Below are 26,920 nucleotides of genomic sequence, written 5' to 3'. Positions count from 1 at the left end.
GACTGAGATGACAGCCTGGCAGTGTTAAGTCAGGGACTTGGACGACTCTACATAAGCTACTAGTCATTTAACCATGCTTTATAGAGCAGTGGGCACAACAGCACATGCAGTTAGATACAACTGTTTTGAGGATACTGGAAGAAAACAAGACTTGAAATAGTAAGAAGGAGAGAAGATGAAATGGGTAAACCACGATCTTATAGCCAGGGACTTTGGTGGCATGATGGTGAAGAAACTAGGCACTCATGGGTTCAAAATACAGTGTGCCTCAACAGAAATCAACTTGTGGTCCAGGTCTCTCTTCTATATCAACTTCCAAGTACCTCAGCCAGAGTCCCAGGAGGGTTCCAGCCTCTCTGACACCCTGAAGCCAAGCCTTTCCTCCGGCCTTGAGCTCCTCAGGCTGGCTCTGGTTCCAGACGGCACACCTGGGCCCATGCCCTTTTCTTGTCTGGGAGGTGGGGGAGGCTCTCAGCCCTCAGGTCCAGTGGGGGGAGCAGTGGGAGCAGGAGGGCTGGGATCCTCCAACTGCACGTCATGTAGGTGCACCGTGGGGGTGGTGGGGTCTTTGCCCACTCCTTGGTTTGGGTCAGCCTGGTCAGGGTGGTGCCGACGCACGTGCTTGACCACCTGGAATTTCTGCTTGGCCTTGTAGCTGCAGAGGCGGCAGAAGAAGGGGTGACGGTCGGTGTGGGTGAGGGCGTGATGGCGCAGGCCGGCGGCCCAGCGGAAAGCACGGTGGCACACGTTGCACACGTAGGGCTTGGCCTCACTGTGCTTGCGGAGGTGGGTGCGCAGCAGGAAGCGTGTCTTGAAGGCCTTGCCGCACTGCTCACACATGAAGGCCCGTGCTTCCCGGTGCCGTGTCTCCTGGTGCACTCGCAGTGCATCAGCCCGGTTGGTGCAGTACTCACACTCGGGACACTGGTATGGCTTCAGTCCTGTAGGACAGGGCAAGGACGGGGAGCAGATCACTACGAAGAAGGTGGAACAAGGATCGGTGGACCAGAAGAGTCACTGTTCCTGGGACATCAGGAACACAAGCAGCAACCTAAGGACCATGTCTTTGGAATGTTCCAATCCTGTCTGACATTGGTGCGTCCTATTCCCAGCATAGCGCCTTGTGTGCAGTGGGTGCTCAACGGATGCTGGTAGCTAACTGGACCCCTAAGTAGACAACTGACAGCAATAAATATTCAAATATGACAGGGTTTCCAGAGGCTGCACCTGTAGTCAGAGTGGGGCTTTAGTACCTTCGGTCTAGCTGTGTGACTCTAAGCTAACCGCTTACCCTCTCTGGTACTATAAAATGAGGCTAATCAAACTTTCAGAGAATGGGTCTTTCTTAGGAAGCTGGAAAACAATTCACTTTTGATTTGACATTCTTTTTTACTGTTTAAAATTTTGGCCATGTATAAATTAAAACACAAACACACCACACACTCTTGCCTTTTAATTTTCTGAATATGTGCACACAATCTTTTTCATGAAGTCCAAATCAATAGCCAATTAAAAACCTTTAACACCTTAGTGTGCTACATATAAATAAAATTTTAAAAATCTGAAAAAAAAAAAAAAAAAAGACAGGGTTTCTGCATGGGGAATGCCAACCCCCTTTTCATCATGGACTACTCCTGGAATTGGAAATCCATTTAAATACAACTTCTTCTTCAGCTCAAGAAATAAAAGAAAATGCTTATGAGAGAAGGGGTAGAGGCGAAAGAAGTGGCATTCATGGAGGCAGAAGGCCTTGAAATGCACCTGGTTAATTCCTTTACATGGGGTGGGGGGCGGGATGTGCAACAATCACGGGCACACCACCATTAACCCTTCTCTGAGAACCTGTGGTTCATGCACTCTGTACCCAGGAGAAAAAAAAAGACAAAACCGGTGAACCCTCTACTTTCTCCTCCTCACTCAGGACAGTTCCATCCCGCCTCTGTAGGGACCAGGTAGACCTGCTCAGTCACTCATGTTTGAGTTGGGGGTTTGAGGTGGGTGACCTTGTGCCATAATCCCCTGGGGAGGTTTTGCAACGTCACATGCCCAGACTCTCAAGTTCACCTCTCTCCTGCTTCTGATGGACTCTCAGTGGGCGGGGAAGCTACGCTGGCTTTTCAGTCTACCCACTACTCTTGATGTGAACACTGATGGGTGCTCCAAATCTGAGTAAGGACACACACCACCTCAGTGAGGCTGGGTGCACCAGGGCACAGGGGACCCCCTCGGGCCTGTCAAAACCACGCAGACTCACCTGTGTGCTTGGTCATGTGGTACTTGAGCTGGTTGACCCACTTGCACTTGTAGCCACAGTCAGGGCACAGATACTTCCGTTCCTCCTTGTGAATCCGCATATGGTACTGGAGGAGGGAAGAGCAGAGAGTACACCCAGAAAATGTGCACCCTTTGGTACTCACTGGATGTGGAAATAGGGCAAGCAGGAAGAGAAACTGCTGGCAGATAATCCTGTCACCTGCACTGACCCTACCCATTCTCCCCCACTGTCAAGCAGGTCTCTAAGCCAGTCACTCTGACACCACCCTAACCCATTCGGCCCACCCCAGGTCTGCTCCACGTCAGCTCCACCACTTATTAGCTGTGTCTTTGGGCAACCTAACCCCTAATTCTCAGTTTATTAATTTGGAAAATGGGAAAAAGTAAAAGTAACTATATCTCATATTTTTGAAAGGATTAAAATTAGTGTCCGACATACAATGTAAGTGCTCAATAAATGTTGGCTGTTATCATCTAGATTATCTACAACATATTACATGCCTTTACCACATGCCGAGCATGTGTTATGGAATTTTATCTTTGTAACAACCCTATGAAGTATTATCCCCTTTCCACAGATAAGGAATCTGAAGCTTGGAGAAGTTAAGGGACTTGACCAAAGTCACAGAGCTAATAGTTGGAAGAGTCAGGATGAGAGAAGCCAGGTAGTTTAACTCCACAGCCTACATTCCTTCTTCCATTCCCAGACCTCCCAGCCCCTGACCTTACCTTGAGGCGAGAGGGGTCAGCACAGGCATAGGGACAGAGGTGACAGCGGTAGGGCTTTTCCCCAGTGTGGATGCGGCTGTGCCACGTGATCTTCTGCCGGTTCTTGGTGCTGTAAGCACAGTCAGTGCACTTGTAGAGCCGGGTGCCCCCGTGCCCTTTCACGTGGTGGTCCAGCACCAGTTGATGGCGGCACGCAAAGTCACAAAAGGGGCAGCGCAGAGGGGGCTGGCCAGCATCGCCATCCCCAGCTGAGGTTGCTGCTGCTGCTGAAGTCTCCTCATGCTGTTCCAGGTAGTGCTTGACCAGGCCCACCCGCTCCCGGGCAGCGAAGTCACAGAGCTGGCAGCGGTGGCTGAAATGCTGCTGCCTCCGGTGCTCGTCCAGTGCCGGCCGGCTGGGGAAGGCCTCCTGACAGGCCCCACACTCGAGCCGTGGGTGCTGTTTCCGAGTGTGCCCTCGCAGGCTGGCAGGGCTGGGGCACAGCAGTCCACAGCGGGAGCAGTGCAGGGGGCCTTCGACGGCTTCTGCGGGAGAGCCAGGGACAGCAGGCGTAGGCTCGGGATGCCGGCGCAGGGCATGCTGCTTGAGTGCTGTCTCGGAGCTGAACTGGGCCTCACACTGGGGGCAGGCAAAGGCTGGGGTGCCCTGATGGCAGCTGTTGACGTGGCGAGTGATGTCGTGGCGAAGGTAGCCACTATAGTCACAGAGTGGACAGAAGTGGGTGGGTGTTTTGTCGTGTACCCTCAGCCGGTGCAAGCGCAGTTTTGAGTTGGTACCAAACGTCTGGGGACAGGAGCTGCAGGGGATGCGGCCAACACCTGTGTGTCGGGACTGGTGAGCCTCCAACCGATACCGTCTAGTGGTGGAAAAGTCACAGAAAGGACACTGATGTGGCTTCACCCCCTCATGCTTCAGCCGCCGGTGCTGCTGTAGGCACCGGCTCTGTTTACAGGTGAAGCCACAGTCCGCACACTGAAGAGGGGGCCGGGGGCTGCGGGCTGGGGCTGCGGCATGGTGCCTCCGCTTCTGGTGGAGCCTCAGGGCAGCAGCAGCAGGAGCCGTGAATGGGCAGAGGTCACAGTGCAGCTCTCCAGACTGCTCAAGGGGGCAGCCCCGGGTCTGGTGAGTCCTCAGGGCCCGTTCCTGCTGGCAGCTAAAGGGACACGTGGGGCAGGAGAAGCGAGCCCCCTTCTGCTTTGGAACCAGAGCTGCATCCCCATCACCAGGGCTGCGCTCTGTACTCCCATTGCTAAGGGGACCAGAGTCCCCGCTATTTAGCGGCGACACAACAGGCTGGGTCTGGGAGGCCCCTTGCTTTCCTCCCCCACCACGTCCACCCCTGCAGCCTTCTGCCACGTGAGAGGTAATGGAGGAGAGCCGAGAGCAAAGGAACATGCATGAGTTGCAATGGAACTTGCCCTGCTCAAAGTGGAACTTCTCAGGGGCCTCTGTGGGTGAGGAGTCTCCTGCAGGAGGGACTGCAGAGCCACAGAGAGTGGCAAGAGGCTCCTCTATCTTTTCTGGCTCCCTAGGAAGCGCGGAAGGAGCATCTTTTGGGAGCACGATCTCTACTTCTAATGGTGCAGGAGGGGGCTTCCCACCTTCTGCATCCTCTGAGGTCAGGGAGCCTGGGGGCTGAGGATGCATAGGGATGGGTGAACCTGGTCTGGGCAAACCCTTGTTCTTTCTGAGTAGAACAGGGCACTTCTTCAGCAGGTGGGTGCTGAGGCCACGCTGTTGCTTGAAGCTGGCTCCACACTCAGGGCAGAGTAGGGGCTCTCGGCGGCCCTGGCACCCAGTCCTGGAGTGCAGATTCAGGGCCTTCTCCCGGCGGGTGATGAAAGGGCAGTGTGGGCAGCGGAAAGCCCGCCCCTCGCCCTGTATCACTACCATCTGAACCCGCCCCTCCAGCACCAGCGCCTCTGCCTGTTCTTTGTCCTGCCTCCTTAGGGCTTTGAGTAATGACTCTGATTCAGGAAACTGGGGCAGGGGTGCTGTCTCAGTGGGTGGATTTGCCTTGAAGGTTCCCACCCAGCTGTTAGGGGGCTCCTCTGAGGAAGTGGCATTTATACGGGGCTCAGAGGCTGGCTTTTCCAGAATGGGCTCTTCAGCACCCAAGCCAGAAGTTCCAGCACCTTCAAAGGTAGACAGCTCTGTCAAAGTTCCATCTGGCCCTTCCAGTCTCAGAGGTCCTGAGGGATCCAGGGGCCGGAACTCCACAGGAGCTGTTTCGGTGATCTCCTCAAGGGGCGGCTCGGCCACAGGTTCCAGCTCCACTCCCAGGGCCTCTAGGTGTAGGGTGCAGCCACCCTCATCAACCTCCGCCGGAATGGGGCTGCCAACCAGGTCATCCCCCTGGGGAACCTCACTGCCCTCCTGTTTCCCAGCACTGTCCTCCTCGCTGGTCTCTGGCAGGGCCTGATCCAAGCTGGGGTCCACCACAGTTCCCGGGTCGTGGTCCAGCCCCTCAGGCTGGGCAGACAGCTGACTTGAGGGCTCTGAGTCCGGAGGGGGTGTTGGGCACTGCCTGGCCCCCTCTGGCTCCTGGCTGGCACAGCGGAGCTGCCAGACCTGGTCCCCGGGCACATAGCCATGGGCTTTGCGCTTGTGGAAGAAGAGGGTGGTGTTGCTGAAGGTACGGTAGTCGCAGAGGGCACAGCGGAACTCTCGGAGGCGGGTGTGCTTGCAGTTCTCGTGGCTCAGCAGGGCCTGCTTGTGGCGGCTCTGGTAGCTGCAGTAGCGGCAGGGGTAGAGTGGGGCCGGCGTGCTGGGGTGGTGCTGGGAAGCCATGTGCTTCTGCAGCTCGTACTTCCGCTTGCAAGCGAAGGCGCACACCTCACACATCAGGGACTTGCCCTGGTGCCGCAGCTTGTGGCTGCTCAGCTGGTCAGCCCGGTGGCAGCGATAGGAGCACTGGTTGCACTGGTATCTGGTGAGGAGGGAAAAGAAATCACAATTATAAATGAATCACAGCAACTACCAGTCAATGTACAAATACCTCCCGTGGGCCAAGCTCTACACTCAGTGTTGTACATGCATCACCGTCTCAGTGAGGAGACTAAGGCACGGAAGTTAGTAACTTGCCTCTAGTTACAAAGGAAATGAAGGGCAGAGACGGTCTAGCTTCAGGACTTGGGTTCTAATCCCTACCTACTCTACCCTGCTTCCTAAAGGGAAGATAGCATGAATCAGCAAACCTCTGTGGAATTCTGAGGAGCTGACATGGCTACCGCCCCACAGGGCAGGTTTCTGTGCCTAGTTCCCACTCTCCCACGGAGGCAGGAAAGCTACGGGGAACCCCCCAGCCAGCTGTGCCCACAGGTCAGAGGGGAACTTGCCTGGATTTAGATGTGGCCACGATTGGGGCCACAAGCGTAGCTCATCTACTTCGCCCAGAAGTGGACTCAGAACTCAAATGACACCTTAGTCTCTGGGCCTCCACTCTGGGTCTACACCCCCTTCCCTGAGCCTAAAGAGCTCTCATCGTGTAGACTGGGCCATAGGCAGAGGCCAGCTAGAGGCAGTGGAGCCAAGATGACAGGAGCAGAGGGGCGTGAGGAGTCTCTCCAGGGCCAGAAGAGAGATGGGGCCGGAAGCTGACTTTGAGAGGCGGCTAGCTTAGCTCCAGGTCACGGGGTTAGGGAGGGAGGCACCGTATGCTCATACCTGAGGTCGCCCGCGTGTTTCCGCATGTGCACGCTGAGGTAGTGCTTCCACTTGGTGACGTAGCCACACTCAGTGCACATGTAATCCTTGGTGTTGGAGTGGGTCAGCATGTGCTTGGACAGGTAGCTCACGTCTCGGCACGTGAAGTTGCAGAGCTCACACTTGTGCGGCTTCTCGCCTGTGGGGGTGGCGGTGAGCGGGGAGAGAACACAGGTCAGACACGGATGGAGTGAGCGACAGACTGTCCTCCCCAGCAGGTTCACCCTGATGCCCGGCAGGAGAGGAAGCTGAGGTGCTGTTCACAAGAGTCAGTGCTGCCTCATGGCCCTCTCAGACGACCACTCCACCACCCCGACACCAAGGAAGACTGGGGGAAAGTGAAGACCCAGCTTTTCAAAGGCCATTCTGGATTTGTTATACAGCTTATAGGCACTAATGGCCAAATGCTCCACTTAGCCTAATTCGTTTCAGTTTTGTGGAAGAGGAGGAGAAAAAATTAGGCAGTAATACAACATAGTGGTTAACAACTCTGACTCTGGAGTCCAACAAGGTAATAAAGATATTAACAGCTGACATTTATACTGGGCTCACTACGTGCCAGGCACCTTTCTGAGCACTTTATAAAAATGCCTCCTCTTACTGAATCCTCACAACAGCGCTTTATTACCCCTTTTTACAGAGGAAGAAGCTAAGGCACAGAGAAACCATAGAGCTATCAGGCAGTGGTTCGAATCCCAGTTGACTACTGTGTGGCCTTGGGCAGTTCATTTAACCTAAGTCTCAGTTTCCTAGTCTCCAAAAAGGGGACAACAAAAATACTGCACTTACATGGTTGACATGAAGATTAAAGGACATGAGGACGAGCTGTCCCTGTAAGTTGGTCAAGACCTTAGCACGAAGAGGTGAGGCTGGGGCCATGTTCCTTCAGGACCATTCCCTGTTATCCCTGCCCACCCACCCAGCCCCTCTCCTTATGGTGAAAGGCAAGCAACGTGTTCTGGCTCTGGTTCCGATACCAGCTGTGTGATCCTGGAACAGGCCATTTAAATGTTCAGGGTTTCTCATCTTTACCTGCCTTCCTTACAAGATTGTTATTATGGATTAAATGAGATAATATATATAAAAACACTCCGTAAACTATAAAGCACTACACAAGCATACCTCAGAGAGACTGCGGATTCAGTTCCAGACCACAATAAAGCAAACATTGCAACAAAGTGAGTCACACAAATTTTTTGGTTTCCCAGTACATGTAAAAGTTAAGTTCACACATTGCACTGCAGTCTATTAAGTATGCAATAACATTCTAACAAAATAATGTACATACCTTAATTAAAAAATACGTTATTACTAAAACATGCTATCACCTGAAAATGCAGTTGCCAAAAACCTTCAATGTATAAAAATACACAATATCTGCTAAGAACAATAAAGTGAAGTGCAATAAAAGGAAAGTATGATTGTATAGACGTAAAGTTCTAAGAAAGGACTCATAGAGACTTTCTGTTTACGCCTGAGCCACCGGCGCCCTCTGCAACAGGCACCTCCAAGCCTGACTGAGACATCAGTGCGCCACTGCTCACTCCCTCCCAGGAGAAGGAGCCACTGTTGTACCCTCTCCCTCCCCACACACCGACGCTTACAGACGAACAATAAAGGAACCTCTGCTGGTCACAGAATAACGCAAAAAAACCCAAGGACAAGCAACCCCAAAAGTTTGGACAACCATGAGGAAACAAAGAAACACCATGCAGGCAAAGGAGCAAGAAAAAAACCCACAAGACCAAATAAATGAGGAGGAAATAGGAAAAATGCCTGAAAAGGAATTTAGAGTAATGATAGTAAAAATGATACAAAATCTCGATAACAAAATAGAGAAAGTACAAGAAACAGTTCATAAGAACTCAGAAAAACAAACAGCAATGGATAACAAAATAACTGAAATTAAAAATACTCTAGATGCTATAACCAGCAGAATGACTGAGGCAGAAGAACGAATAAGTGAGTTGGAAGATAGAATGGGGGAAATAACTGCCACAGAGCAGGAAAAAGAAAAAATAATAAAAAGATTAGAAGACAGTCTCAGAGACCTCACTGATAACATTAAGCGTACCAACATTCCAATTATAGGCATCCCAGAAGAAGAAGAAAACAAGAAAGGGTCTGAGAAAATATTTGAAGAGGTTATAGTGGAAAACTTCCCCAACATGGGAAAGGAAATAATTAACCAAGTCCAAGAAGCACAGAGAGTCCCATACAGAATAAACCCAAGGAGAAATACACCGAGACACATATTAATCAAACTAATGACAACTAAACACAAAGAAAAAATATTAAAAGCAGCAAGAGAAAAGCAACAAACAACATATAAGGGAAAACCCATCAGGATAACAGCTGACCTTTCCACAGAAACTCTGCAGGCCAGAAGGGAATGGCAGGATATCCTGAAAGTCCTGAAAGAGAGAAACCTACAGCCAAGAATACTCTACCCAGCAAGAATCTCATTCAGATTTGAGGGAGAAATCAAAAGCTTTCCAGACAAGCAAAAGTTAAGAGAATTCAGCACCACCAAACCAGCCTTACAACAAGTGCTAAAGGAACTTCTCTAAGTAGGAAACACAAGAAAAGGAAAACACCTACAAATACAAACTCAAAACAATTAAGAAAATGATAATTGGAACACACATGTCAATAATCACCTTAAATGTAAATGGATTAAATGCTCCAACCAAAAGACACAGACTGGCTGAATGGATACAAAAACAAGACCCTTCTATATGCTGCCTACAAGAAACCCACTTCAGACCAAGGGATACATATAGACTGAAAGTAAAGGGATGGAAAAAGATATTCCATGCAAATGGAAGTCAAAAGAAAGCTGGAGTAGCAATACTCATATCAGACAAATTAGACTTGAAAGTAAAGACTATTAAAAGAGACAAGGAAGGACACTACATAATGATCAAGGGATCCATCCAAGAAGAACATATCACAATGGTAAATATCTATGCCCCCAATATAGGAGCACCTCAATACATAAGGCAAATGCTAACAGCTATAAAAGGGGACATCGACAGGAACACAATAATAGTGGGAGACTTGAACACCCCACTTACATCAATGGACAGATCATCCAAACAGAAAATAAATAAAGACACACAAGCTTTAAATGACACATTAGACCATCTCGACTTAATTGATATTTATAGGACATTCCATCCAAAAACGACAGAATACACGTTCTTCTCAAGTGCACACGGAACATTTTCCAGGATAGATCACATCTTGGGTCACAAATCAAACCTCAGCAAATTCAAGAAAATTGAAATCATATCAAGCATCTTCTCAGACCACAACGCCATGAGACTAGATATCAATTACAGGAAAAAAACTGCAAAAAAGACAAACACATGGAGGCTAAACAATTCACTCTTAAACAACCAAGGAATCACTAAAGAAATCAAAGAGGAAATCAAAAAATATCTAGAAACAAATGACAACGAAAACACAACAACCCAAAACCTATAGGATGCAGCAAAAGCAGTTCTAAGGGGGAAGTTTATAGCAATACAGTCCTACCTTAAGAAACAAAAGAATGATCGAATAAACAACCTAACCTTACACCTAAAACAACTAGAGAAAGAAGAACAAAGAAACCCTAAAGTGAGCAGAAGAAAAGAAATCATAAAGATCAGAGCAGAAATAAATGAAAAAGAAAGGAAAGAAACCATAAGAAAAATAAATAAAACTAAAAGCTGGTTTTTTGAGAAGATTAACAAAATTGATAAACCATTAGCCAGACTCATCAAGAAAAAAAGGGAGAAGATGCAAATCAACAGAATTAGAAATGAAAAAGGAGAAGTCACAACGGACACCTCAGAAATACAAAAGATCATGAGAGACTACTACAAGCAACTATATGCCAATCAATTGGATAACCTGGAAGAAATGGATACATTCTTAGAAAAATACAATCTTCCAAGACTGAACCAGGAAGAAATAGAAACCATGAACAGACCAATCACAAGTACGGAAATTGAGGCAGTGATTAAAAATCTCCCAACACACAAAAGCCCAGGACCAGATGGGTTCACAGGCGAATTCTATCAAACATTTCGAGAAGAGTTAACACCTATCCTTCTCAAACTCTTCCAAAATATTGCAGAAGGCGGAGCACTCCCAAACTCATTCTACGAGGCTACCATCACCCTGATACCAAAACCAGGCAAAGATGTCACAAAAAAAGAAAACTATAGACCAATATCACTGATGAATATAGATGCAAAAATCCTCAACAAAATACTAGCTAACAGACTGCAACAGCGCATTAAAAAAATCATACATCATGATCAAGTGGGGTTTATCCCTGGGATGCAAGGATTCTTCAATATACGCAAATCAATCAATGTGATACATCATATCAACAAATTGAAGGATAAAAACCATATGATCATTTCAATAGATGCAGAAAAAGCTTTTGACAAAGTTCAACATCCATTTATGATAAAAGCTCTCCAGAAAATGGGCATGGAAGGAAATTACCTCAACATAATAAAAGCCATATATGCAAAACCAAAAGCCAACATTGTTCTCAATGGAGAAAAACTGGAAGAATTCCCCCTAAAAACAGGAACAAGACAAGGGTGTCCACTCTCACCACTATTATTCAACATAGTTTTGGAAGTTTTAGCCACAGCAATCAGAGAAGAAAAAGAAATAAAAGGAATCCAAATTGGAAAAGAAGAAGTAAAACTGTCACTCTTTGCAGAAGACATGATATTATATATAGAAAACCCTAAAGACTCTACCAGAAAACTGCTGGCACTAATTGATGAGTTTAGTAAAGTAGCAGGATACAAAATTAATGCACAGAAATCTCTTGCATTCCTATACACTAACAACGGAAGAGCAGAAAGAGAAATTAAGGAAACTCTCCCATTCACCATTGCAACCAAAAGAATAAAATACCTAGGAATAAACCTGCCTAAGGAGGCAAAAGATCTGTATGCAGAAAACTTTAAGACATTGATGAAAGAAATCAAAGACGACACAAACAGATGGAGGGACATACCATGTTCCTGGATTGGAAGAATCAACATCGTGAAAATGTCTGTACTACCCAAAGCAATTTACAGATTCAATGCAATCCCGATCAAATTACCAATGGCATTTTTCACAGAACTAGAGCAAGAAATCTTACGATTTGTATGGAAACGCAAAAGACCCCGAATAGCAAAAGCAATCTTGAGAAGGAAAAATGGAGTTGGTGGAATCAGGCTTCCTGACTTCAAACTATACTACAAGGCCATAGTGATCAAGACAGTATGGTACTGGCACAAAAATAGAAAGGAAGATCAATGGAATAGAATAGAGAACTCAGAAGTAAGCCCAAACACATATGGGCACCTTATCTTTGACAAAGGAGGCACGAGTATACAATGGAAAAAAGACAGCCTCTTCCATAAGTGGTGCTGGGAGAACTGGGCAGCAACATGCAAAAGAATGAAATTAGAACACTTCCTAACACCATACACAAAAGTAAACTCCAAATGGATTAAAGACCTACATGTAAGGCCAGACACTATCAAACTCCTAGAGGAAAACATAGGCAGAACACTATATGACATCCATCAAAGCAAGATCCTTTTTGACCCACCTCCTAGAATCATGGAAATAAAATCAAGAATAAATGAATGGGACCTCATGAAACTTAAAAGCTTTTGCACAGCAAAAGAAACCATAAACAAGACTAAAAGGCAACCCTCAGAGTGGGAAAAAATAATTGCCTATGAAACAACGGACAAAGGATTAACCTCCAAAATATACAAGCAGCTCATGAAGCTTAATACCAAAAAAGCAAATAACCCAATCCACAAATGGGCAGAAGACCTAAATAGACATTTCTCCAAAGAAGACATACAGATGGCCAACAAACACATGAAAAGATGCTCCACATCACTAATCATCAGAGAAATGCAAGTCAAAGCCACAATGAGGTATCACCTCACACCAGTCAGAATGGCCATCATCACAAAGTCTGGAAACAACAAATGTTGGAGAGGGTGTGGAGAAAAAGGAACTCTCCTGCACTGTGCACTGTTGGTGGGACTGTAAATTGGTACAGCCACTATGGAAAACAATTTGGAGGTTCCTTAAAAAATTACAAATAGAACTACCATATGATCCAGTCATCCCACTCCTGGGCATATACCCAAAGAAAACCATAATCCCAAAAGAAACTTGTACCATAATGTTTATTGCAGCACTATTTACAATAGCCAGGACATGGAAGCAACCTAAATGCCCATCAACAAATGAATGGATACAGAAGATGTGGCATATATACACAATGGAATATTACTCAGCTATAAAAAGGGATGAGATGGAGCTATATGTAATGAGGTGGATAGAACTACAGTCTGTCATACAGAGTGAAGTAAGTCAGAAAGAGAAGGACAAATATTGTATGCTAACTCACATATACGGAATCTAAAAATGGTACTGTTGGACTCAGTGACCAGAACAAGGATGCAGATACAGAGAATGGACTGGAGAACTCGAGGTATGGGAGGGGGCGGGGGGTGAAGGGGAAACTGAGATGAAGCGAGAGAGTAACACAGACATATATATACTACCAACTGTAAAATAGTCAGTGGGAAGTTGTTGTATAACAAAGGGAGTCCAACTCGAGGATGGAAGATGCCTTTGAGGACTGGGGCGGGGAGGGTGGGGGGGGCTTGGGGGGGGGGGCGTCAAGGAAGGGAGGGAAGATGGGGATATGTGTATAAAAACGGATGATTGAACCTGGTGTACCCCCCAAAAAAATAAATAAATAAATTAAAAAAAAAAAAAAAAAAAAAAAGAAAGGACTCATAGAAAAATGAGATTTTGTGACTAAAGCCTGTATAGAAATGAACTGCTTTATGAGAACAATGGCTTTGCCACAAGCTGCCTAAAAACTGTCCTCCCAAACTAAAGAATCTTTGATGAGATTTTTTAATGTCTTGTCAATCCACCAATGCTTACACAGAGATCATAAATGGGAAGATGCTATAGCAAGAAGCCTGGTTTGGTTTTTACTCAAAGCATCAGTAATGTTGGTAACCGATCAAAAGTCTGAGTTGAAAAACCTGCAACTTTCAGGTCACCAGACATGATCATGTTTCAGTGTCATGGCGGTCAAGGCCATAATGTACATGGATGGCTCAGTTCCCTCACCCCCATCTCTCACAGCACATCACAAAACTTGAATTGCAAAGGAAGGTGTCTCTCCTGGTCTGGGTTTCTTTGCTTTAACAGGCTGGGTGTTGACCCATCCATGCCTGACTAGGGGTGGGCAGAACCTGACAGGCCTTTAAAGGTGAAGCATGGGACTTCCCTGGTGGTCCAGTGTTTCAGACTCCGTGCTCCCAATGCAGGGGGCCCGGGTTTGATCCCTGGTCAGGGAACTGGATCCTGCATGCCACAACTAAAAGATCCGGTGCAGCGAGCTGGCTGAATAAATAAATAAATAAATATTAAAAAAAAAAAAAAAAAAAAAAGTGAGGCACAACAGCACAGGCTCTGGGTCAGAGTGCCTGGATTCAAATCCTAGCCTGACCACTTTACTAGCTGAGTGACACTCAACTTAAGGCCCCCCTGTAAACTGCACATACTAGTCTTACCTCTAGGAATCCTAGGTCAAATGAGTCCTATGCAATGTACGCAAAGCCCTCCGTGTGTCTGGCACACAGGAAAAGCCCCCATTTGCCAGCATCATGACCATCATCACCACTGTCAGACGCTTGCAAGGATGGAAGGCAGCTCACCGGTGTGCAGCAGCATGTGGCGGATAAGCACCCTCTTGTGGGCAGTGGCAAAGCTGCACTCAGGGCACTGGTGGATCTTCTCATGAGCGTGCATCTTGCCCACGTGGTCCTGGTAGGCCACAGGGTTGAAGGTGGCAAAGGGGCAGAAGGTGCAGCGCAGCTCTTCACTGCCAGGGTGGCCCTGCTTCTTGTGCTTGCGGAACAGGTGCTTGTTGGAGCAGGCGAAGTCACAGTGGGGGCAATGGAAGGCATAGTGGCTCTTGTGGTGGGCCTCCATGGCTTCTGCCGTGGAGAAGAGCATGGGACACGAGTGATGGCGGCACTCCACGGCCCGCACCCCATGGGTCTCCTTCAGGTGCTTTACGAAGGCCTTGCGGTCGGGGGCCGTGTAGCTGCAGCCCTCCTGAAAGCAGCGAAGGGGCAGCGGCTCGGCCGTAGCTGCCGCAGTGTGGCTCTTGAGGTGCTCCTTAAGGGCCTGGCTGAGGCGGAACTCCTCCCGGCAGACAGGACAGGCATAGGTATCTGAGTAGAAGTTGGAAATATCCTCGTGCATGCTGGCCATGTGGCGGTTGAGGGCATTCCTCTCCACTGCACTGTAGTGGCACAGTGGGCAGCGGTGGGCCTTCTGGCCCAACTCCCGCAGCAGGTGGGTCTTGAGCTTGCTCTTACTGGTGAAGAACTTTTGGCAGTTGGGGCACTGCAGACTGGGGTCTGGGAAGTGGAGATGTAGGTGCTCTACCAGGTGGGTGCGCTTCTTGAAGCAGCGCTTGCATTCTGGACACATGTGGGTCTTGAAGAGGGACTCAGTGCCAGAAGCCACAGCCCCTGGGAGAGGGAAAGGCAGGCAGAGAGGGTTGAGAGTGAGATTCTTCGATAGCTCAGGGACTGGCCAGATAATGGGAGAACCACAATTTGCCGAGACAAAACATGCATGCATACCTGGCCTTGCTCCATTCTCTCTAGGAAACCAAACAATAGCATCTCAAACTTTGTAGTCTCAAAGAAGAGACAAGATGTTCAAGTATTTAGAGAAATAAAATCACAAGAACTTCTCAGACCTTGCTGTGGCATGTAGGAAGTGCTTCACCCAACCACACACTATTCCTGAGCCTTTATCTTGAAAAGCTCAAAAGAACAATCCAGATGGAACACTCTTGCTCTTCCGCCCTTTACTATGGGCGCAGGCAGAAGAATCAGTAGGATCGATTGGAAGGAAAAGAACCCCACAGGGAGTGAGCAGAGGGAAGAGAAGGTAATGTACTCCTACTTCTGAACACTGGGGTCATAGAGAGCTGGTAATAAACATAATCAGATCCTTCCTGATCACCTGATGGTAGATATGCTCCCTGTGGGATGGGTTTCAAGTGTTATTCTACTCAGATGAAAAACTGGGAAGCAAGGATTCAGAAAACAATCTTAGGGGGCTCAATGTCAGACAAGACAGGCTGCCAGTCAAAAACCTCTGGCATCCTCATGCTGTAACTATCACTCTCTCCCTCCCCGCAAAAGAGCTTTCTGCCTGAAGAAAACCAGCCCCAAGAGCAAACTCTATTTACTCTTACCCTGTGTCACCAGCGTCTGCGCCCATTTATCCCTTTCCCACTAGACATGTTGAACTGGAATGTTAGGAAAGGAAGGATCTGAACCAAAACTCAGAAAACCAAACCCCAGAGCCTCAACGCCAAGCCCCCCAGTCTGTTCCTCCCCACCAGTGAGAGGTTCAAGCCCTACCACATCATTACCCTCCAACTGCAGAGCCCCCTGGCCTTTCTCCAGGGCTTTCTGGGAGTTCTTCTGGCTGCCACTCTCCTCTTCATCCTCTATGTCCTCCTCTTCAGCTGACTCCTGCCCAGGCAAGGATGCTCCTGCTTCCTCTGAAGGCTCTCCCTCTCCTGGGGACAGTTTGGGAGCTGCAGATGCACAGAACTTGATGACTAGAGGAGCCAATGCAGTGCTGAGTGCTTGTACTTCTCCTCTTACTGGCCGGGAGAACCACCTCCCACCACTGAGCATAAGGGAATCCTGGGTTCTAAATATATAAATTCGCTCCCACTCAAGACAGGGATAAGAAGACCAGGAGCTAAGCTGTCAATGATGCTACAGGCTAAAGTAAATCAAATCTCAGATAATACCAACCTCAGACTCCTTGAAGGCAGAGCTTTGAGGTCACTGGAGTAGGGGGAGGGGACAGAAAGGTAGAGAAAGGGCAGACTAGACTGTACTTCCCTGGCTCAGGTCCCCAGAGCTAATGGTTGGTGGCTTAGTGCACCTGAACAACCCTGACCTCTAAATTTCTACTGAGAAACTCAACTCAGCAATTCAGCATCACACCCCACGCTCTCAAATCCATTCCTTCTCTCAATAGAGGCAGCTGCCACAGTAAGGCAAAGATGTATGACTTTTTCCCAGGAAAGAGGAATATTCTCTGTGTACCAGGGCACAACTCAGTCTTAGCGAGCCAACTTCTCTCATCAGAACCCTGGCCTCTCCTGGCCTGGTTTCTCTATTTCCTCCTGCTCCTCTACGCATCCCACACTCTTTTTGAGACCAAGAGGAATAAGAATCATTGAAGCACCACCTCCCTTGAAGGTTTCTTTTAAAAATAACCCCAGCTTCTCCTGCCCAATCCCACTTGCTCTAACAGGGAGTCTACAGGCATTCTACCAGTGGCTACAGCCACTGATGGGCAGTTTAGCTTCTGCCCTCAGAAAGTTCTGAAATGGATCAGAGGAGACACTGGTTAAGTAACTTCAAGGCCACAGTGTAGCCTAAACCAAGCTTCATTAATTGTCATGGACAAAGACTTCCTCTCTGTCCCATATATCCGCCTGGTCTAGAGTGTCTAGATGCCTCCCCACATCAGCCAGTAATCCTGTCCTCCTGAGCCACTACTCCAGATTCTCTTAAATTCATGCATACGTTTATGACATTAGTAACAACTGCCTCTCCTGCAGACCAACTGCAGCTGCAGCTGCCTTCCAGGCAGGGTACTGCTGGGCCCTTGGCCTCATACCTGGCAGTAGCTCCTGAGATGGAAGACCCTGAACAGCAGACAGTTCTCCCTGTGTCCCGGCCCCATGACTCCGCTGATGCTGCCGGAAGAGTTTGACGTTGGAGCTCACGAAGCTGCAGTGGTTGCAGTGGAAAGGGTAATGGGCCTGCCGGTGCAGCTCCATGCCCTGCTGGCTCCCAAAAAGCAGGGGGCAGCCCCGGAAAGAACAGGGCACAGGAAGTGCTCTGTGGGTCTGCCTCAGGTGGTGCTGTAGACCCTTGCGATCTTGAGTGGAGAACACACAGCCAGACTCTGGGCAGGAGAAGGTGTCGGGAGTGCCCCGGTGAATCTTGAAGTGGCTCTTCAGGGCCTGGGGTTGGGCAAACTCCTGTCTACACACAGGGCATGGCAGGAGGCTATCTGGGGGGCTCTGGCCCTGCAGAGGGCCAGGGAGAGTAAGGCTGCTGGGGGGCAGCTCTACAGAGCAGGGGGGGCTCGCGAGGCCCTGCACAGGCTGGATAAGGGTCTCAGTGCACTGGTGCAGGGCCAGCAGAGTGGGCTCTGCGAAGCTCTGCTCACAGCGCGCACAGAAGTACACCTCCACCACCTTTACCAGGACACCTGCAGGCAGAGGATCAACAGAGAAAGGCACAGAATCAGATGGAACAAGACTCAGAGGAGTTAGTCACCAGTAGAAAATGTAGGTGAATCTTAATATTCACGGCATGGAGATGAACTTAAGTCTGATTCTACACCTGGATTATAAGCCCCCTAAGGTCAAAGAGGGTCTATCTTGCACATGTGTTTGGATTCCCAGTATCTTGCACAATACTTAGCACAAAATAGCTACTTCATAAATATCTGTGAAGTGAATGTAACAAGCATTAACCAAATCCAGAAAGCATTAAGAAAATGTGATGTATTTTGCCAAAATAAAAATCAGAAACTTCCAAAAGAAGAAAATGACAATCTGGGGATAATATCTGCAATATATATGACAGTGTTATTTTTACACTCTGTGAAGAGATTTTCAAAGGCACAGTAATTCATAAAATGGAGGACATCCAAATTACATTCATAATAATTGCTGCCATTTCTTAAGCAGCAGGCAGGACCTCGACAAAGCAAGGTTTAGCAAACAGTTTTGCTTGGTCCTCAAACTGCCCTATAAGAGGGACCTGGAATTCTGCAAGGTTAAAGCCACCATGCTTGTTCATGGTGGAGCCCATGTCTGTCCTACATGTATTCTGGTGGTCCTTTTTCACTTCATTATTATTCTTATCTTTTGTTTAAATAAAAATTCAATGCAACAACAGAACTATATAAATAATAACCACCTCCCACCCTCACACACATAATTTGGTCTATATCCTTTCAAGGCCTTCTGGGGTCATTTTTTTGCAATTTGTTTTTTTGTTTGTTTGTTTCTTTCCCCATTCACTATATACCAAAGATATTTTTATCTATAAGTAGTACACTTAGATCTACCTCATAGTTTTTTGTCCAGTTCATGGTACTTCACAGCACGGATAACTCAAAATGAAAGTTTGCTCTTACTGATGGATATCTAGGTTGTTTCTAACCATTACAAATAAAGCAGCCCTACACCTCCTTACTCCTGTATCCTTGTGCATATGTGTAACTTGTTTTATAGAACAGATCCCTAGAAGTAGAATTACTGGGTCAGAGTACACATATTTTACAGTTTGTTACATGGATAGATTGACTGTTGATAGATTACCCTAATTTATACTCTCCATAAACTATAAAACACTGTTTCCCCACAGCCTCACCAATGTTAGTTTTATAAAAATGCTTACTTTCTGCCAAAGTTGAGAAACAAAAATGGCATCTTATTGTTACTTTTAATTGGAATTTGTGTGTTAGTGAGGGTCAGCATCCTTATTGACTATTTTTATTTCCTCTTTAGTGAAGTACATGTAGATTTCTTTTTCCCCTTTTTTAAAAAAAATACTGTTTCTTTTTCTTATTGTGAAGCTCTTTGAATTTTAAAGATATTAACTCCTCCTTAAATATTGCAAATGTTTTGTATAATGCAAATGTTTTTCTAGGTTCCTTCTTAATTTATTTATTATTTCTTTCACCATATCAAAGTTTAGAAACATTATATGATCAAACTAGCTAATCTTTCCCAGTATTCTTTGTACACTGCCAAGGAAAACTGGTACAACTGTAGCTGGAAGATGACAGTTAAAAAACAGGGAAGTTACCTAAAAATAAGAAGTTGTAGATGTGGGAAGAAATAAAGGGGAGAATCTTTCTTCTAATATAAACATAAATTGTTCAACTCCCACTCTTAAGAGCATGCCTTGGGTGAGTTAAGTATGTTATCCACAAGAAAATACAGCAGGGAAACACCAGACTACCTCTAGGAAGCCCTGCCAAGCCCTGAGTGGTGGAGAGAGGCTGGGCCTTTTGCCTAATCCCTGGCCACAGTCCCTGGGTGGGAGGGTCAACACGGAGAAAAGAACCCCTGAGGACTATAGGAATAAGGTTTGGGCAGAGGTGTCAGAAAGGTCTTCCCTTCTGGATTACCGCCTAGCAGACGTGAAGCCCTCGCAGGGATAGACTGCCAAGAGCTTGGTACAAGTTGTGCACCACCTTGCCAGCCTTCAATCAACATTCACCAACTGCAAATCAAATTACAACATCTCTAAGTATAAAAATAGGATGCTACCTTGTGTCTTCATCATACTTATATACAAGGATCAAAAATAGTACAGGCAAGAACTCAGGGCTGCTTGCCCCACTGGCCTGCTAGCAACCATATTGGTACCTGGGGTCTCTCCAGGAGCACCTGGGGATAGGTTTCCAGCTACTGCTTCCACAATGATCTCCATGTTTCCTGTGTCCTCTTCAGTTGCTGTGGCTTCTACCAGCAGGCAGCCTGGGTCACCAGGCAAAGGTGGAGGGTTCCCAGAAGGACAGGGGTTCTGGACGGGCTCTAGGATTCCACGGTTAGAGAGAGGTGGGGGGATCAGCAATAGCTCAGGGCACAGTCCATCCATCTCCCCAGTGCTGTTAGCTGGCTGTGAGTCCAATACCGGGTCTGTCATCACCACCAACTTGTGTGCTGTGGCCTCTTATGTGCTGATAAACCAACCAGAAGAAAAACCAAACAACATGAAATTAGATCTCTCACTTTCTTCCCAGTTGGTGTGGGTGCACAGCCCAGTGACTGCCCAATTAGGCATTTCCTTGCATGGCAGCATGCCATACCTTACTTAACCTAGAAATTTCCTTTTTATGACAACGTTTACATTAAAGACTGTTTCTTGGAGCTAAGTGATATTGGTCAAATCACGAAGCAATCTGGGTCTCAGTTTTCTTACCTGCAATAAAATTGGGTTGGGCAGAAGGATCTCAGAGGTCCCTTCCCCTCTTGACATTTTACGATTTCACTATTCCTTAGCTCAGAGCCCTTCCTTCATGATCTGGCCCCCGCTGACCTCTCCAGATTCATCTTCCACCTCTCTCAGCAAAAGATCTCTGAACCAATGATTCAACTTATTGATTTTCCATTACCTAGACTCACCACATTCTCTTCTGCTTCCATATCCTTACACACCCCCCTTTCTCTCAGCTTGATGGGCCTTCTCCCCTTTACCATATCTTTTGTCTGGCTAACCAACTCCTAACTATCCTTTAAGAAGCTGCACAAATGTCACTTCCACTAGGATGGCTTCCTGACACCGTTCATCTAAGTTTCTCTCTCTGGGGTCCTAATGGCATCTCATACATAGCTCTGTCAGAAATTGTGTCACACTGCACTGTTGTTTACCTATCAGTCTCCCTCCCTAGACTTGGAGCTTTTTGAATGGTGTTTATTGACATTATCACTTCACTGCACACAAACCACAACAGTCTATGCAAGTCAGACAAAAAAGGGGATACTAGTGAAGAACTGTAGACATAGAGATGCATCACAGCAAAGCCAGGCTTCTACTAAGATGTCAAGCCAGTGGTGCCTTACATATAAAGTAACACACCTGGAGAAATTTGTAACGCATTGACTCTGGCCTCATGTTGAACACTGGAACACAACTGAGAAGTGAATGTCAACTAAATTGCATGTCCTGTTATTAGTTTAAGCTAAGTAATTAGGAATTAACAAGAATCATAGCAATCACTTCATGAAACTGAGTCACCTGGAGGTCGAGTAAGGGCCTAGGGCTAGGAAATCAGGTTGCAGGTGAGAATTCAGCAACTCAAAGCCTCAGATCACAGAAATTCAGAAGGTGGCAGGGCAGTGCACTTCTGCCCTCAGAGGATTCTCTGGAAACCGCAGCCTCCACTTATCGCTGTTCTCGGGAATCTTCCAGCTTGGGCGGTATACTTGCCTTAGAGGGGAGCCAAGGAGGACGCGGGGTCATCTAGATTGAGAACCTTCAGCCGCTGGAAGGTGGAGTGAGGTGGGACACAGGTGTGCACAAGAGAAGAAACGAGCTTATCCTCAGAGCAGGGGTATTGAGGAAGAGAAAGGACAAATTAAGACAGAGAGAAGGCCTGGGGAAAGGAGGAGATCCGGTCTGGGGACCAAGGCACCCGGTTTCCACTTGCCTGTGGGCTCTGACTCACCGCGGGGCCTTGAACAGATACAGTCCCCTCGCTTCTCGGGGCCTCAGCTTTCCTATCTGTAAAGTGGAGGCGATGACAGCGTCCACATCATTGGGCGGGAGCGAGAATCACAAGAGCCGGCAAATGGGAAAGCCGTTTTGTAACCTGCAAGGCTTAGGATGGAGCATCGTCATGCTTATGGTCGTAAGGAGAGGGAGAGGGTAACCGCGCGGGGTCCTGGGCAGTGACGCCACCGAGGCACCGGGGCGGCTGATGTGATGCGCCGGGGCCCCACTTGTCGCCGTGCTCCCTTCAGCACTTCTCCCGAGCGTTCCCACCGCCCAGGCCCAGCCCTCATCCTGGGGCTCGAGAAACTTTTGCCTCCGGCCTTCTCCACCCGCACTCCCCACTAGTTCCCATCCAGCCGCCGCTCGCTTACCTCCCGGCCCTGGGCCGGCGGGAGCCTCATCTCTATGGTCGCTAGCAGCTGGAGTGGCCTCCCGGGACTTCCTTTGTGCGACCGCCTCCGGCCCAGACGCCTCTGGGACCGCCGGCATATGGAGGCCGCTCTCTCTTCCTCTGTGAGGCCGGCGGAGTACTCTATGGTTCTGTCTACCGTTCCCCACCCCCCACTCCCAGGGCCTTGAAGCCCAAAGAGTACCATCGAGAGTTGTGGAGTAGAGTGGCATGGCCTTCTTGGTGGGTGTGGCGGGAAGTAGATGAAAGAACTCGGGGGCGGGGCCAAGTGGTGCTTCCCCGAATAGCGGAGGTGGGGGGTGAAACCATCGAGAGGCAAGGCCAGAGAGTCAATGGCGGTAAGGGGGAGGAGTGACCGATTACTCCAAAGCATGCCGCTGGAGGCGTGAGCTGTGGTGTAGAGGGGGTTCGGGAGGGGGCTTCTGGGCGTCCGACAAGGACCGGGAGCGGGAAGGGCTTTGTCTATAGCCTTCCACGCATACGAATTTTGGAATTCTGGATCTTATTCTGAGCTTCAGCGGATGTCACTGCTGTCAATTCACTGCACTGCGTGTCAGGCATAGAGCAAAGTGGCAGAGGGGCGGGTGAGGTGTGCTAGAAACGACTTGACTTCCTACTCCTCAGGATCTTACAGTCTAGAATCAGGCCCAGTCACATTTTGTTGGGGGTGGAATTCGAAGAAATCTCCTTGGAGAAAGTAGCAGATGGGCGGGACTTCAGCTGGAGAGAATGGAAGAAATAAATTAAAATGGGCATTCCGAGTCAAGAGAACTGCTTGAGCAAAAAGGAGGTTTGTATAATTGTTCGACAGAGAGTATTAGGAGCTAAGCCATTAAAGGTAGGTGAGTCCCGTGTTGTGAAGGCAGAGGAGTTCTTACCTAATTGAGGGACTGTTGAGAGCCAGTCACTGGAGGTGTTGAAGTAGGGGAAGTAAGGGGATTGAAACAGATCCTTATGAAAAAAGATCTGGACCCCTGTATAGCAGTTTGGTGAAGCAGGATGTGGAGACCCATTAAGATGCCACTTCAAGAACTAAAATTAATTTTGAGGAGAATTTAGGTGGGAGGTAATAAAGGGCCAAAAGGGACATTAGCATGAAAAGGAAAGTAGAGGATATTTGAAGGACAGGACTCATGATAGCAAGGCATGAGGTTACTGACAGGTTGACAGAAGACAGTAGCTACTTCATCCCCTGCTAACTCTGGCCGGTGGGCCCCTTTCTATCTCAGCTGGTCCCAGGGACCACAAAAATTCTGTCCACCCATTATCCTGATGTGAAGCCAGTTATATTGTTCTCTCAGGTTTAAAAAATCTCCAGACAGAGTCATCTAGCAGGAAACAGGTATGAACAGGATAATGAAAGGCGAAATGGGACAAGTGGCCCAGAGTCCCATCCCTTGCATTCCAACACCAACCCCACCCCACAAAGGGAGGATATTGAAGCTGATATTGAATGCTGACCAGCTCTTCCTGCTCCCAGCTTCTGCAGGGGGGTTGGGGGTGGGTTGGGGAGTAATTTCGGAGTCTGTTTTCTAAACTAATTTTGTGCTTTTGTCCCATCTCCACTGCTCCCCACTCCCAGGTCTTGAAAATGCCTCGGCGCCTATAAGGTTCAGTGTTTTCCTTTCAAGATGCCCCTCTCAGACTTTGTTCTGGCCCTGAAGGACAATCCCTACTTTGGGGCTGGATTTGGGCTGGTGGGTGTGGGCACAGCCCTGGCCCTGGCCCGGAAGGGAGTCCAACTGGGTCTGGTGGCATTCCGGCGCCATTACATGATCACACTGGAGGTCCCTGCTCGAGACAGAAGCTATGCCTGGTTGCTTAGCTGGCTCACCCGCCACAGTACCCGAACTCAGCACCTTAGTGTTGAGACTTCATACCTTCAGCATGAGAGTGGCCGCATCTCCACTAAGTTTGAATTTGTCCCCAGCCCTGGAAACCACTTTATCTGGTAAGGTTGGAAGCCAGAGAAGGCTCTGAGAGTAGAAAAGGAGGAGGGGAGATGGATTTGGCCCATTCATTCACCTCATTTTGACCATCCTTATTCAGGTATCAAGGGAAATGGATCCGGGTGGAACGGAGCCGAGAGATGCAGATGATAGACCTGCAGACAGGGACTCCTTGGGAATCTGTCACCTTCACGGCTCTGGGCACTGACCGAAAGGTTTTCTTCAACATCCTGGAGGAAGGTGTGGGATGGCATAGACAGGCATTATAAGGGTGGGGGAGAGGGGTTGCAGGGATGTAGTATTTGACATCAAAGGAAGAAAAATTTGGAGAGGAGGAATAGGAGAATCTGAGCCCATGGGAGCAGGGGGCTGGGAAACTGTTTTGGCACAGCTCTGCCTAGTAGAATGGCAAAGAGGAATTATTGGCTTTGTCTCATCTCCCCCCTCCCAGCTCGAGAGCTAGCCTTGCAGCAGGAGGAAGGGAAGACAGTGATGTACACAGCTGTGGGCTCTGAATGGCGCCCCTTTGGCTATCCACGCCGTCGTCGGCCGCTGAATTCTGTGGTTCTAGAACAGGGTCTGGCTGACCGAATTGTCAGAGACATCCGGGAATTCATCGATAACCCCAAGTGGTACACTGACAGAGGTGAGAAGCAGCTGGGGTCTTGGCCATGTTGTTTTTGATGTGGTATTAGAACAGGAAGGAACAGGCTGGTCTTTGTGGCCAGATGAGGCAAATGTAAAGCTCTAGCCTAATTTCCATAGATGAAGGGGAAAGAAGAGTTGCCTATGGGAATGATTTCTTCCAATGTCAAGGTCATCAGTCCTCCAAGGAGCAGAGTTGGGAATGAATGTGGACACGTGGGACAGGGTATGTGGTTCATTTTCGGTTTTGATGATCTTCCTGGCTCTGTTCCTAGGCATTCCCTACAGACGTGGCTACCTGCTTTATGGGCCCCCTGGTTGCGGAAAGAGCAGTTTTATGTGAGTAGAGTCAAACTTAACCCTCAAACTGGAGAGAAACTGGGCTGGTGGGCTTGGAAAGGGAAATAAATGCGGGGAACAGGAACTGGGATAAACACGAGACACATGGAACAGTAGCGTGGGCTGGTGGAAGGGTTAGGCCTCTTAAACAAAACTAGTACAGTTCGGCCCAAGGGCCAGTTCTCGGGTTGCCAATGACCTGTCATCCCTCCTCCACAGCACAGCCCTGGCTGGGGAACTGCAGCACAGCATCTGCCTGCTGAGTCTCACAGACTCCAGCCTCTCTGATGACCGGCTCAACCATCTGCTGAGCGTAGCCCCGCAGCAGAGCCTGGTGCTCCTGGAGGACGTGGATGCTGCCTTTCTCAGTCGAGACCTGGCTGCAGAGAGTAAGTGAGGGAAGTTGACAGAAGGGGGAGGAACAGTGGAAGAAAGGACATACCCAAAAAGCTGATGGAGGATGCCTGGGTTAGCAATGAGAGGCCACAAGAGGCACTGATAAGTGGGGGGGACATGGTAAATGGGAGAAGGAATGCTAATTTTAAGTAGGGCTATGATTACTCATGCTTCATCTCTGCCTTCCTCCAGACCCAGTAAAGTACCAAGGTCTAGGTCGTCTCACCTTCAGCGGCCTGCTCAATGCCTTGGATGGCGTGGCTTCCACTGAGGCACGCATTGTGTTCATGACCACCAACCATGTTGACAGGTAAGGCGTGAGATACTCAGACTGTGAGGCAAGACTCCACCCCCTCAGCGTCTCAGGAGGTTCACAGGGACCATTTTTGGGGGTGCTGGTGGCACTGCTGCTTATGACTCTGCTTTTGCTCCTTCTCCTCTTAGGCTCGACCCTGCCCTGATACGTCCTGGGCGAGTAGACATGAAGGAGTACGTGGGCCACTGCTCTCGCTGGCAGCTGACCCAGATGTTCCAGAGGTTCTATCCAGGGCAAGCAACATCCCTGGCCGAGACCTTTGCAGATCGTGTCCTTCAAGCTACAACTCAGATCAGTCCTGCCCAGGTACAGGGCTACTTCATGCTGTATAAAAATGACCCCGCAGGGGCAATTCACAATGCAGAGTCGCTGAGGAGGTGACAACCAGGCTGTGCCCAGCTCTCTCCTCTAGGGGATCAATAAACACCTGCCAAGCTACTCTGGTCTCTGACCTCCCTCCTACTTCCCAATGTTGGCACTTGAGTAAAAAGCAAGGGCTGTAAACACAGATGCCTCCAGCGGCCATCAGTGGTCCACGTATGCAAATGCTGGGGGCATAGCCTGCCTAAGACAAGGGGGGAAGAAGAGAGACTGTAGTAAACAGGAAAGTACCATCCTCCACCTAAAGGTATTCAAATACACAGATAGACAGACGTGGGCGTATGCACAGTGGGTTATGTGGCAGGGTTGGTCCTGCATATTCTGCTTAAGTGTCGGCATCCACTAGGTTTCCTTAGAACCTATTTTCCTT

The 26,920-nt window shown here is 48.4% G+C and overlaps 2 protein-coding genes across 16 annotated transcripts; one reads left to right on the top strand and one right to left on the bottom strand.

Annotated features, from left to right (window-relative positions):
* Positions 1–62: 62 nt before the first annotated feature.
* On the bottom strand, positions 63–22,760 carry ZNF142 (zinc finger protein 142). Of its 12 annotated transcripts, none has more exons than XM_057744284.1 (10): positions 22,069–22,760; positions 21,831–21,885; positions 20,267–20,580; positions 17,491–18,090; positions 16,220–16,387; positions 14,478–15,302; positions 6,670–6,847; positions 3,004–5,932; positions 2,255–2,360; positions 63–941 (listed from the first exon to the last, which is right to left on the bottom strand). In XM_057744284.1, the coding sequence occupies exons 3-10, from the start codon at positions 20,544–20,546 to the stop codon at positions 472–474; spliced, it is 5,556 nt and encodes a 1,851-aa protein (XP_057600267.1). In that variant the 5' UTR covers positions 20,547–20,580; positions 21,831–21,885; positions 22,069–22,760; the 3' UTR covers positions 63–471. The 12 variants fall into 12 exon arrangements, with proteins under 12 accessions (XP_057600267.1, XP_057600268.1, XP_057600263.1 ...); XM_057744285.1 differs by lacking the exon at positions 21,831–21,885 and adding an exon at positions 21,480–21,534; XM_057744280.1 differs by having other exon boundaries at positions 21,831–22,760.
* On the top strand, positions 22,517–26,605 carry LOC130858208 (mitochondrial chaperone BCS1). 4 transcript variants are annotated; one of them, XM_057744291.1, is made up of 8 exons: positions 22,517–22,862; positions 24,107–24,475; positions 24,574–24,713; positions 24,925–25,119; positions 25,394–25,457; positions 25,677–25,846; positions 26,046–26,163; positions 26,298–26,605. In XM_057744291.1, the coding sequence occupies exons 2-8, from the start codon at positions 24,156–24,158 to the stop codon at positions 26,548–26,550; spliced, it is 1,260 nt and encodes a 419-aa protein (XP_057600274.1). In that variant the 5' UTR covers positions 22,517–22,862; positions 24,107–24,155; the 3' UTR covers positions 26,551–26,605. The 4 variants fall into 4 exon arrangements, with proteins under 4 accessions (XP_057600274.1, XP_057600277.1, XP_057600273.1 ...); XM_057744294.1 differs by having other exon boundaries at positions 22,688–22,746; XM_057744290.1 differs by lacking the exon at positions 22,517–22,862 and adding an exon at positions 22,874–23,314.
* The last annotated feature ends 315 nt before the right edge of the window (positions 26,606–26,920 follow it).

This window comes from Hippopotamus amphibius, chromosome 8, assembly GCF_030028045.1.
Source record: "Hippopotamus amphibius kiboko isolate mHipAmp2 chromosome 8, mHipAmp2.hap2, whole genome shotgun sequence".
Classification (NCBI taxonomy): Eukaryota; Metazoa; Chordata; class Mammalia; order Artiodactyla; family Hippopotamidae; genus Hippopotamus; species Hippopotamus amphibius.
This window is presented reverse-complemented; position numbering and strand designations above follow the sequence as displayed.